The sequence below is a fragment of the Anolis sagrei genome, chromosome 2, assembly GCF_037176765.1.
Source record: "Anolis sagrei isolate rAnoSag1 chromosome 2, rAnoSag1.mat, whole genome shotgun sequence".
In the NCBI taxonomy this organism is placed as follows: Eukaryota; Metazoa; Chordata; class Lepidosauria; order Squamata; family Dactyloidae; genus Anolis; species Anolis sagrei.
The window spans coordinates 225,401,143-225,415,038 of NC_090022.1; the positions used below are offsets into that span (position 1 = coordinate 225,401,143).

The 13,896-nt window shown below is 36.8% G+C and overlaps 1 protein-coding gene across 7 annotated transcripts in view; it reads right to left on the minus strand.

Annotated features, from left to right (window-relative positions):
* Positions 1-13,896, minus strand: part of PRUNE2 (prune homolog 2 with BCH domain) — a 132,117-nt gene that overhangs the window by 85,363 nt on the left and 32,858 nt on the right. For all 7 annotated transcript variants that reach the window (XR_009630629.2, XM_060762175.2, XM_067464435.1 and 4 more), the window contains 2 exons: positions 11,889-12,041; positions 10,284-10,378 (listed from right to left, as the gene is read on the minus strand). Coding sequence is in view for 6 of the 7 variants with exons in the window: in XM_067464435.1 (XP_067320536.1) it covers positions 10,284-10,378; positions 11,889-12,041 (248 nt within the window). In the remaining variant the exon portion in view is untranslated. The remainder of the gene's footprint in view (positions 1-10,283; positions 10,379-11,888; positions 12,042-13,896) is intronic.

The following is a 13,896-nucleotide window of genomic DNA, read 5'->3' on the forward strand; positions in this document are numbered from 1 at the left end:
GTGTGTCCAGCACAGTGGGTGGGGCCAGTTATTTGTTGGGACAGCCCCATGGTTGCCATGGCAGACATGAAGTCCTGAGCCGCTCCTGTGAGGGTTGCCTCGGCATGGATGTTGAAGTCCCCCAGCACAAGAAGCCGTTGGGACTCCACCACCACGATTCTATAATCGTGATCCAACTAGATATGAATTAGATACCTTTTTCTCAATGTTTAGATTTCTGTGCTGCAATGAATTTGTATCTTGCGATTTCTCCTTTATTTTCTGTAAAATAATGTAGACAACATGATCAAGTGGAATTCAAACCACTGTCCCTGATCTTCATAAATACTGCATTGTCTAAAATGACTTATCTCAGTAGCAACTTGGGCTCAGATTTATTGTACAGTTCATCAACTTCTCAGCATGCTGGATAATGAATGTTTCATTTACATTGCTAATTGACAAGCCATGGTTCCTTCAACCTTTAACCCTTAAGATTTATCACAGTATCACCATATGTCAATATAATTGCATTTAACTTTCCAGTCTTAAAAAAAACACACTAAACAAAACAAAAGATCTGCTAGCTGCAGAGGAACATACATACATACAATTCTACCAAAGGAGTAATAATAAATGTTGGCAATAACAGTACTCAACTTTTTTAAAAAAAAATGTTTTTCAAAATGTTTTTTAATAGTCAGATAACATTTTAAAAACTGGTCTGGAAGCAGGACACTCATCCATTGCTCTGTGGAATAAGCTCTATACCTCTTTGGAAATATAGATTTAACAAACAATCAAAAGTATCCGCAAGTAAAACTTTATTTATATAATTTATTTTGTAATAGTAAAGCATACACTCAGGCTATTTCAGGAAAAATAATCATTTGTCCCTGATATGGTGCGGGATTTGATCTCAGCCACTGTGGACTATACTGATATAATTCGTATTGTTGTTGTTGTTGCTGTTGTTGTTGTTCTTATTATTGATACCTTGTTTTATCTCTCCCAAAGTGGCCTCAATTTAGATTCCAAATATACAGTATAGTATAGGTTCTGCACAAAAAATACAAGAACTTTCCAAGATGTTTTTAGAAGACACCATACCTTTCCTGATACTTCTAAAGTAATAGACTTTAAATTGCCTAAGTTAAACTGCTCCATATATGCATTTCAATAAAGGGAAATCCAACTCTTTCTTATGTAGCTACATCCAAGAAATCCAGTTCAGAACTATTGCCCACTTAGAACAATAGTGATCAAAATGATGGAAGATTAGCAGATGAACATGAATGAATCTGGTACCAGTTTCATTACATCTGAGGTCAGCTTCTGCCAATATGACATACACAGCACACTATGATTCCAAGAGGAGATCTGGTCAGTCAGATGATAATCCCTAAAATCAGATATTTGTGGGAATTTGTTTCGGTCTGCAACAGGATACTATTTTTAATACTTGTTAGCATCTTCACCAGAATTTACATGAAATACAGTTATTGATTGCTGTGCTTTCCACTGGACAACAATAAGAAATGCTCTTCTGAGGATTTGACAGTTGGATAGCCTAATTGTAGATGCTAGCAAACAAAATTGCTCATGAAGCTAAAGAAACAGCTTGTGGTATGAAAGCTGAGCTAGAGTACAAAAATTCAGGCGATTGAGTCATGTTCTACCAGCATAGTGGAGACCACAGTGGAGATGATACTATCTTATAAGGGAGACCAGCAATCTTAAGGTCCAAATGCATTTTTCTGAGTTACACCAGGAGGGGTGTTATGGATCAGTTATGCTGAGCAATGGGCTAAAGCCCAGTGGAAACAGGAGACTCAGTAGAAAAGTCTGTTAAAATGTTGAGCCATACTCTTTCAACAGCTCCAAGTAGGGGGGAAATGAGGACACTGCCATCTGATGAGACGTTTACCACACCAATTAAATCACCAATTAAATCTTCAAGTCCTCAAATTCCTAGCGTTACAAGAGCTTAAATTTTTCAGTTTAGCATTTAGAAATGCAATCTAGGCATCCAAAGGGAAGAGAAAGACAAAATGACCAAGAGAATGCAAACACAAGTATTAGAAGTCTAAGTATGAATAATTTTCGGTTATTCTCTGGAAGATTATAAAATTGGGAAATGAAGGAAAAATAATGGGGGTGATTATTATGGAGGGGAGGGCAACATTCTCATTTTGTCCCCTTTCTTATGTAGCTACATCCAAGAAATCCAGATTGTTAAAACCAGAGCCAGTAACAACATATAGCAGAGAAAGACACAATGGAGTTATTTTCTATACTCAGAAAAAATTCAAACCAGCATGGGTTTTTAAATGCTGTATGTTATTGTTATTGTTACTGTTTATTTCTTATTGTGTATTTTTTTGTTTTAGAGGTTTATTTTAACTGTTTTGTATTGATTATTTGTTATTGCCTTCATTTATTGATGTACTGTGGGCTTGGCCTCATGTAAGCTGCACCAAGTCCTTTGGGGAGATGGTAGCGGGGTGCAAATAAAGTATTATTATTATTATTATTATTAACTCCAGAGCAGCTTCCCACCAGCCCTAAAACACATAAAAATACCGGCCTAAACAAAACTCAGGTGAAGCAATATTGTTTTCTTTCCCCACCCAATATATAGTTGGAACTACTAAATTCCTAGTATCCCACACATTCATCACAAAGAAATAAGCACTCCAAAACTTCCCAATTTACATGCAAAAGCATCTATTTTTGCTTGAGAGGAACAGAAAGATATAAAAGCTTTAAACAACATACATCAAACTGTGCCTTTGATGATATGAGTTAGATATATGCATATTTCAGTTGTCCATTTCCAGCTGCTTTGTGGCATCAAACTTTTTTTATGTTAACGGATCACATTATTATCACATTTAGAGAAGAGTAATGGCATAGGGTGTTGATACATCATTGGCAGCACAGAGCGCTATTTGAAAACATCCTTATTCTTTGCATTTCTAATAGTAGGCCAAAGATACACTTCAGTTTCAGCATTAAGCCCTTGCTTGCTAATTTAAAATGATTTAGCACAAGGAATGACTGTGAGTCATTCCTTTTTGAAAAGAAAACAGTGCTCTACCAATGGGCTAAAATGACCTGAGTTTTGTATTTATATTACTTATTGTAATCATAGTGCTGAAAAGGCAGGGTCGAATTAGAAATACATGTGGGAACAAAATAAAAAATCAGGTATACCAGAGTAGATATGGAATTATAGTTTGTTACAAATTATAACTGAAGGAGAGATGCAATGTTTATAAGCCCACGGCAAATTATTACAATTAACCATAATTTCCTATTATATTTGGTAGCAGTGTAAATAAAGTACTGTTATTCCTATTAGCATTCCCAGATTTTCAATAAGTAATAAGTGATAGTCAAAATTCTTGACATGTAGGGCTGATAATTAGAAAGTAACTATAAACAGTTTTGTATTTTATTTAAATGGGAAAAGATAGAATTGATTTCAGGCTCAGTTCAATGCAGATAAACAGCATTATGAAACTGCATTATATGGCAGTGTGGATGGGGCCTCGGCTCACTGCAACCCTCCGTAAAACTAACACACTGCTCATTTTCATAAATTACACAATGCACATATTTCTTCTTTATGAAGAGCCCATATCCCAAATTACAGAATTTGATGACCTGTGTGAATCAGTCTATAAATGACAAGGTTTTCCACTCTCAAATAGGAGACATTCCATATAATCAGGGATATTATCTACCAGTACCATAGGCAACAAATTTTCTATCCCCCAAATAGGTAACATTCCTTTTAAAAAGGAACACTTGACAACCCTATTTCATGACCATATTATAAATGAAAGAAGAACCAGATTGGATCACACAAAAGGTTTATTTAATCTACACTATATTCCCAAAGTGACCAATTAGATGCCAAAGAAAGCCTACTATATGGACATGATCACAAAAGTAGTTGATATAAATTGAGGATAATTAATACAATTTGCTACCAACTGATCAGATACAATACAATGGAAATTGAATAGGATTTAGTACTTTATCTTAACTAAATTTCATGAGAAGACTGAGCAGTGGACTCAACAGTCTACAGCAATGGTTCCCAACCTGTGGTCCATAGAAACCATCAGTGGTCTTCAAGAATGAAAATATGGTCCATGGCCTCACCACTACTACACCGTTGCCTTGAAACCATGTGGCAATGAGAGTGACAGGTCTCACAAAACCCTCTTCTAGTGCCAAGGAAACAGGGATGTCAGGAGGGGAGAGTCTGAGAACGGTTTTCTGTGGGCAAACAAATGGTGACCACTGGAAGGCACATGTTCTATATCAGAAGCTAGAACTGATGTGGTCTATCCAATGCAATTTTCTGGATCAGCAGCCCAAATAATCAAACCAAATCTAAAACTGACCAAAAACTGATTTGTAACCCTTTTGGTACTAATGCTGGAGAGTGATCCTTGGTCAAAGTGGTCCCTGTTCAAGTGATCCCTGATCAAAAAAGGTTGAGAACCACTGGCCTACAGGGACACTTTCCAGCTCTATTATTTGATGACTTCTAACATTACAGTATGTTTCTATGAGTCTCTAAAAACCTACTGATTCAACACTTATAAATAATGGCATACCTCACTCACAAACAATACTGAGTCTGATGAACACTTCAAATTTACATGTTAAATTTTGAAATTTGAATGCACAAGTTTATATCTATAGTCGAGTGCTTTGTGCCTGGTGGTATGTCTTAGCAGTTTTTATTTTGCTTGACAAGGTATAAGGGATGGCCTAATCTTCCCATGGGCCTACATCAAAGAACACGTGCCAACAACTGAAAAAAATATGAAACATTAAATCCAATATGGAATAATAAAACTATTTACCACAGTATAGCAGTTGAAGTCTATGTAAGTAGAAAACATTTAACAAGCATCCTACTGAAATATTCTCAATTTAGAAAGGGCAACCTTGAGAAATCTGGGCATAAATTTATTTATTTTAATAAAAAGTAATATATTCTAATCTTCATTAACATACTTGTATCTGTAAATAGTTACCATGGCCATCATATGAAAGGCTTGAACATTCAACTGTTTCAAATTGGCCCCATCATTTAGTAGTTACATGAAAGGAACGGAACTGATTCAGAACTTTTCACTGTCAAGCCTCAGAAACCATCTCAGAAAGAACCATCACCAAATTTAGCACACCTACACAGCTGTACTAATACTTATCATTACAGATAAGTGTTTTAATTTGACCTAAGGCATCAACACTAGCAGAACTTAGGCACACCAGATACCCAATAATGAGATTTTGGCTGCCCCATTCACTCATAGGTGATTGCTTCACTAGGAATACATTGGAGATGACAAAATCAAAGTATATTTCCAGCTGTAACATAGAAACATTATGTAGTCACCTACAGGCAAAGATTATCTGATGCTTAAAAATAAGTTGGATTTGTTTTTGAGTCACAATGTTTTCAATCTCCAAAAATATGATATATATTCTTTTATAAGTAATGCAATTAAAATAATATATAAATATATACACACTGCAAATGTAGTACAGATAACAAATTCATTTAAGCCCATTTATGCACATTAGTAACACACCATGTGGCAGAAAGACTAGGACTACAAGAAGACCCCTTGGCGATTTATTTTATATTAAATCCCTAATGGCCTCTCCTTAGCTTTGCAAAAATATGCACAAAAGTCCAGACTATGCAACCATTGAAGTGAATGGTTATTTATTTGCTAAACGAGAGCCCTATGTTTAATGTTCCTTAGACATAAGGTAGTGTGCAGAAGTCACATTCCTACAGCTACATACATCATTTATTTTACATACCCTAACTCCCCACAAGAAGCATCAGCGGGAAAAACAATCTCAGAAGTTAGTCAGAATTTTCTTTCATATATCATCACTGAAAGATTAAACAGCAACATATTTACTTGGTTTGCTAGCATAAAATTCAGCTCGACTGCCATCTATAAAATGTCATCTGAAGGTTTGTACAACAGTATGAACATTTTAAAGAGCAGGCTGGTCATGTGATCAAAAATGTAGTGGACCAATGTTTTGGTTTGTCTCCAGGTTGTTTCTTGCTTGTATCCCTAAGGTGGACCTATTATGGGTTTTCCTTGGCAAGATTTGCTCAGAGGGAATTTGGATGCCTCAGGTAAACTGGTTATGTATGATGGGGTTTCAGGGCAGTATAAAAGGGCCCTGAGGTGAACTGGGACAAGACAGCAAAACAAACACCACAGGGGTTTCATCCTTCTCTATGCTATCTAAAGTGCACGCGCACACACACACACACACACACACACACACACATTTATGAACAAACTTAAAGAATCTATCTTGTTTGTAACTTTGGGACTGCCTGTACTTTTCAGTTAGCTGCCCTTTGTGAATATGATTCAGACCACATACATTGGCAGCCCATCAATGTAACTTGTCTGTCTAGGTCAGGCATGGCCAAACTTCAGCCCTCCAGGAGTTTTGGACTTCAAATCCCATAATTCCAAACAGTCAGTAAGCTGGCTGGGAGTTGAAGTCCAAAATACCTAGAGGGCCAAAGTTTACCCATGCCTGATCCAGGTTTTGATCTACTCAAGATTATGTATTATGCAATATTTTAGTACTTAAGGACCCTTCCAGAAAAGCAAAAGAAAACTCCTAGAGAAATTGGGATTTTAAATCCCATTTCCTCTTGGGATGTAGCCACACAGCTGGCCTAAATCCTGTGTTTTTGCAGGGGTGGTGTCCAGATACTCACCCCTGCTGATCCAAGATCAGCAAGGGTGGGCATGGGCACTGCCAGCCTCCGCCTCCCTGCCCCCCATTTCCCCCTGTACTTACTAGGAGAAGACTCCGACAAGGCCTGAAACCTCCCCCCCCCCCATCCCACTCCCTTGGAAAAGCAGAAGGAAGACTTCCTCTGGTACGTTGAGAGGGAAATGGGGGGGAGGAGACATGAGGGAGTCCGGAGGGAGGGAAGGAAAACACTTGTCTTCCATTCCTGCAGGTTTACACAGGCATGGAAAGGTGTGTGTTTCTCAGGAGGAACCGAGTTTAAAGGGCTGCTTTTAAACATGTGTTTTCCAGCCTTTAATCCAATGCTTCCTGATTCCTCTTGCATTTTGACTAAACATCATTTAGCCACCCAATCCCACCCCTTTTAACCCAGGTTATAATACATATGTAGAAGGGCCCTAAAGTGAGTGTAATACTGTGAGCCATCTGGATATGGGAGATTAGGGTACAAACCCAACCCAGGCATGGAACTCCACTGGGTGGCTTTGGAAAAATTGAACTCTGTCTTAGAAGGAGCAATTACAAAGCTCCTTTCATAAATCTTGCCATTAAAACCCTATGATAAGGAGATATTAATCAGAATTTGCTTTAAGGCTGTAATAGGAGCAAAATGTTACAAAAAGCTAATACCTACCAGTTACAATAATAAGCATTAAAACATTAATAACTTAATTAGGGCACGTTTTTGAAAAAATATCTGTATATAGTATTGAACAACATGTTCTACAAAAACCACCGCTTACATCATATGCTTTCTGCATAATAAATCAGACATAAAACATGTCATAATTTTTTTTTCACAGAAGTCATCTCAATTTCAGAAGATTGTTGTATCAAGCATCATAAATGGCCTTTACAAAAAAATAACCAAAATATGCTACAGCGAGACAGAATAACAAATGAGAAATCACTCACCAATACATACAAACTCCCACTAACCAGAATATCATTTAGATCTGGGTATATTCTTGTTTTGATGTACAAACAGAAATTTAAATCCACTGAGTAAATATTATTCATCTCTTTAAGAAAAAAAATCAATTCCCCTCTAAAGTCATTTTGATAAAAGAGCTGTCACTTCTAACTGAGTCCCAGTAGAAAAGTATACTCTTTGGGTACAGTATAATGCAGGGCAAAACAAAAACAAAAAAAACCCAAAAGGCAAAATGCACTAGGAATTGGAAAATGCTGGTGAGCAACATTTTGATATCACACAGAGAACTCTCCCATGAAATTCAATAAAACCCAAAAGTTCATTTCATTTCTCAGCTGCCACTTTCAAAATCATCAACACTCAAATTGTAGTGACATTAGGTAGATACTTCATACAATTCCAATTTGCAACATTTAGATGAGTCAAAAGAATTACCTCTGACCCCAGAAGAATGGCATTTGCAGAACCTGTCTCCTTGTCCAGAATATTTAATAGCCATTCTAATAGCATATAATGTTAAATGCCTGGGAAATAAAAATGCCACAGATAGTCTTTGGAGCATATATAAAGCAGAGGAGCAAATATTGCAGCAACCAATAATGTCTGCCAAATTAAATTATCTTTGAGTTTTCAGATTTATTTTAATGGAAAAAAATAGATGAGATGAAAATATTATATTAATTTGATAAACATTTAAACCTACTCCCAATTTCCTTTTCAAACCATCAATTTCCTTTTCAAACCTATGTGACTTAGGACGAGTAACGAAAAAATGCACACCCCTAATAGCTACACAGAAAATTCTGGCCATATATTTCAATTTCTGTAGAAGCCCCCTTGCATTTCTTTCTTTTCAATTTCTTCTTTCACCGAGTCTATAAAAACATTGAAATGTGTTTTATTCAATGAAAACAAGAATAAACACTCCGCAGAAAACAATCTGCATGGGTTAGTTGACACACATATGCACACATACATATAGATGTAGTTTGGACCGCATGGGGCTTCTGGCCCACAAGCCAACTCTCATCTAAGAAACTAGAGACACTTCTCTCAACATGTTTAATTCATGTATTTTGGATAGTAAGTTCTTTAAAGGCTCACACTTCTGGATTTGGGAGACAATAGAACAGTATGTGCCTAAGTGTAGTTTCAGAAGTATAGAGGTACAAGCTGTCATGCTGTTAGTGAGTTACAATAGCATAAACCAAAAAAGTCCAACATGCACCTTTTTTATTACCACAGAATTCAGAATTCTAATCATGCAGAAATCAATCACTGCTAAACCACATTTTCAGTACACCAGCCTATTCCATGACCATTTCTATGTTAGTGGAGAGTGATAAAGAACAGCTGAGAAATGCCAAAATATTGTCTTTTAGTTGCACACACACAATAAAACCACCTTCAAGGACCTTGCAAAGATTCCCAAGAGTTCACAAAGGATGTCTGTCACTGTGTGTCAAGTTGGTTACAAACAATACTATCATCCTCAGGGATCTCATGATGACTTCGGGAAAGTTACTGAGGATGCCTATCCTGGTGTGTTATGATAAAAGAAAATAGCTGGATATGTCTGAGATATCTGCCCTGTTGCAGTTTTCTACTCCTGTTTACATCCAGGAAGTGAAAGCACTGGGTGAACTATATACAAACATATAAGGATGTGAAAATCATGAAACTTTCTAATCAGTAGGTGGAAATGCTTTTATTTCCCCAAAACCTTGCTGCCTCAAAAACTGGCAGGGTTTGAACTAGAGCAATTTATTTACTATACGCTCACTCCATTCCCACTACTCTCCACTATGGCACATCTCTATGTGTACTTAATCCTGAAGGGTAGGTAACTCAGCTCCATGACAGCTAAATGACGCACAGAGCCAATTCATGTTAATGTGACTTTGAATGACATTAACAAAAGTTTCTGGTTGTTCCCAAATTTCCCCGCTCTGTCTTCTCTCAAAAGAATATCACTTGGTCCCCAGGTCCCCATTATTCTTCCAGTCTGTGGAGAGACAGCAGATACAGGAAACAAAAGCAAAGTCATGGGAAATGGAGCTCGACCTCTATGCGCAAAATCCATCAGGGAGATGTCATGAAATATTATACTCTCCATCTGTCTCAATTTGGAAATAACAGCTCTTAATAATCCTCTGTAATCCCATTTGTCCAAATGCATTTACTTGTCCCAGTTTTTTCTGTTTTCAGATTATTTCAAAGAGCAAAAGTAATTTGTACTCAATTTAGGAGGAAGTCAGGAAGGGGGCAAATCTTGGCCTTCCCAGTGGGCTCAGACAAAAATAAACTGCTGCAGTATCTTCTAACTTATATGTTATTCATAATTTATAACGGTTGTCCCCTTGCCTGGCTATACGTACCCCTGTTTCCAGCTGTGAGATGTGGCAGCTATAAAATAGTATCTAAATAAATTAAGCTACAAAATTGTCAAGAGAAAAAAATATGCTGAATGAATAATAACATGAAAATGCTTGATTTTAAAACAGAATTAAGTTCCCCTCCCAGTTTTCTTTCTCCTTACCTCTAGATTCATATACACAGTACTAACTGCTACTTTTATCTCTCCGTCTGACACCTCTTTGAGATCCTTGAGCATAGCCTCCTCAATCCTTAGCCCTGCGGGACAGACAAGGAAATTACTGACACATGCTTAGGTTTGGCAGTCGGCAGTATAATATATAATATTGGCTCTGGGAAGAATACCAGATGTCTCAGTATTTGGCTGTTTGTTTGTCATACTAATGAAACCAAACAGTACAAATTTTCTCCATCCTGTATCCCTACCACCATCTCATAAGAAAGTCAACTGGCCCATTGCCCACAAGCAAGCTGTTTATAGTTACTCCTGGAGAAAGATTAAAAGCTTTTCCAAGTGAACTCCTCAAAGAGTGGTGGAAAATCTCATCCTTACCTTAACCAATAAAATGTCTTGAGATGTGCCTTTCTCCTCACATCTAGATTTCTATGTACATATTTATTTTATTAATGCATTTTTATGAAAGAAAACTCCATTACGGCAATATAAATCTTCATTTTTTAAGACAGCTAGATTGTGGGGCCTGAGCTTTTCTGTTAAGTATTCAAACTGAACTGAATTCAGAACAAATGAATCACTATGCCAAATCTGTGGTGTTAGATTTGTTTTCCTTAGGTGTGCTATCATCTGCTTTATGTAATAGCCTAAAAGAATGAATTGATGCTTTGGAATCACTTTTACATGGCACAATTATAGCACTATGATTCCACTTAAATTGTCATGGTAACACCCTTTGAAATCCTGGTGTTTGGGTTTGGTGAGCTACTAGACTCTGGCTAAGAATCGCAAATGCCCCTCCCTAAACTCCCAAGTACTAGGATTTCATAGGATGTTGCCAAGGCAATTAAAGTTTAATCATGGTACAATAATTGTGTAGCATGAAAGGTCACGTGGTTAGCAAATCAGCTGGATGTAAAAGCTGGTGCTGAAATCACTGAGCAACTGATAGTGGTGCTATGCAAAAGAAGAAGAAGTTGGTCTTCAAGTGCAAAAACATGAACTGACATGTTTCACTTTTGCTGAAATATTTCCAAAACTAAACAAAAAATGGGTATCATAGAGGCTACATCTTGGATGCAGATGCCAAAGCAATTTTACAATCTTCTCTCTCCTTTTTCTGGAAGCCTTCAGAAGCATGGAGGCCTTCCTATTTATTTATTTGGGACCAAGCCTCTGCCCTCACTAAAAGGTGATCAGGAAAGAAGATACATTTTGACTACTTTTAATTTAATTTGGGAGCACTGAATGTTTCCTGCAGTAGGTCCCAAGGGCCATCCTCAAGAGCAATACACCATAATCATCACTAGTTTTATTAAGTGTTAAAGGCCCAAAATAAACATGGTGATATTTTTGAAAAAATAAAATAAAATAAATAGAAAACTTCCCATGTTCATCTTATTTCCAGAGGTAACACAGCCTTTCTCACAAAAGAACCTCCCTATCCAACTCATTCTTTCTCTCAATTATCAATACATATGGTGGTGAAAATTATGTTTCTGGCAAAATGCTATATTCCATTTGCTCTAAAAGTAATTACCTGGGGAAAATACAGATCAAAAAGGAAAAAAGGAAAGAATGACAATGCTGTACCATCTGCTTGAAGCTGAGCCCCCTGCAGCACTGTGATAATATCCTCTCGAGGTAACAGCTCTGGGAATTTCTCCTCCAAACTGGAAAGCACTTGTTCTTGTTCTTCTGTAATTTTCTCAAGATCCATGGCTATGACTTTAGAGAGAATGCTTCCTGAAGGAAAAAGACAAAAAAATTATATATAAAAGGTCTGCTGAGGCTTGTATTGTGCTTCTTTTGCAAAAGCCCTGGCAGACCATGCAAACAGAATCTGCAAACCCTACCCCCATCAAAGTGAACCAAATTAACCCCCTAAACTGGGCGCTATAGGCCAATAGGTATTCTATGACAGACATTAAAAGATCTGCAAGACCAAGAACAAGCCACGAGAGCAACTACAGACAAAGATCCATCTAGAGGAAAAGTGTTCTTACCATACATCAAAGGAACTACTGACAGCATAGGGAAACTGATAAAGAAATACAACCCACAAACAATCTACAGACCCACCAAGAAAATTCAACAAATGTGACATTCAGCAAAGGATAAGAGGGATCCTCTAACCTCTGCAGGAGTCTACTATATGCCATGCAGCTGTGGACAAGTCTACATGGGGACCATCAGACACAACACTCAAACAAGAATCAAAGAACATGAAAGGTACAATAGACCAATTCAACCAGAGAAGTCAGCCATAGCAGAACACCTGATTATCCAACCTGGACATAGCATATTATTTGAGAACACACATAAATTCTGGACCACTCTAACAACCATCATGTCAGACTACACAGAGAAACTATTGAAATCCACAAGCATATGCATAATTTCAACAGTAAAAAGTTAAAATAGACATCATATTAAAAAATCACAAGAAGGAAATTTAGTGATGTTGGCCATGAGGTCGCATGCATTTTTGTGTTCTTTTGGTTAGCATGATTGTAGAACAGGGATTGTAGAATTATAAAACTAAAGCAGTTGGCTTCCATTGTAAAGGAATAGGTAACAGCAATCAAGTTGTAAAATAACATAGGCTCATTAGTTTAGAATTAAAGCTGACTAGAAAATCAGTGCTGATTTGTAAGCCTAATTGAATAACAATAAGATGATCAAGAAAGCTATGGTTCAGTACAGCTACAGTAAAGTTATTTGATTAATTTTATTTTAATTTATCACTTGTCATCACAATGTAATTAAACAATTGATAACAAATTGAGCAATAATTGCACAGCGGCTTTTGTCAAATAAATTCACAATATCCATTAAGATGAACAATAAATATTGGCACTACATGGACTACATTAATATTTTCTAACTTTTATTGTTGTTGTTTCCTTTATTTTTATTCCACCTTTCTCTCAATGCAGGAACTCAAGGTAGTAACAAACAATATTCATCCTGGGTTGTTGTAGGTTTTTTCAGGCTATATGGCCATGTTCTAGAGGCATCGTCACCTGACGTTTCACCTGCATCTATGGCGGAAATGTCAGGTGAAAATGCCTCTAGAACATGGCCATATAGCCTGAAAAAACCTACAACAACCCAGTGATTCTGGCCATGAAAGCCTTCGACAATATTCATCCTACCTACTATAGCCCCAGTAAAATTAATGGGACTTGTCAGACATCATCAAGATGTACCATTAATTTTGATGGACCAATGTTAAGTAGAATGACTACTGGATTTAGTTCTATAGTTGTATGTGATAATGACAAAAAGAGTAATGCATAAAAAGTAAACATACCTTTATTTTGAATTTTTAAAAATCAATCTCTGTGAATATCATTGTGGAAAAAACTCAGGTATGACCTTTAAAAAGCAATTGTTACACAGACCCTTTTGTAACTCTGCCAACACCTAAGCTTCTTCTACTAAACTACAATTTAATTGCAGATTGTCAATGCAGATATGAAAGAATTATTAAATTTCAAAAACCTGAGGGGAATGTGAGAGAATGATAAAAAAAAATCTTCTGCTACATATAGAAATTGGTTGTGAAAATTTAATAGCAACAAACTGCATCTGGCAA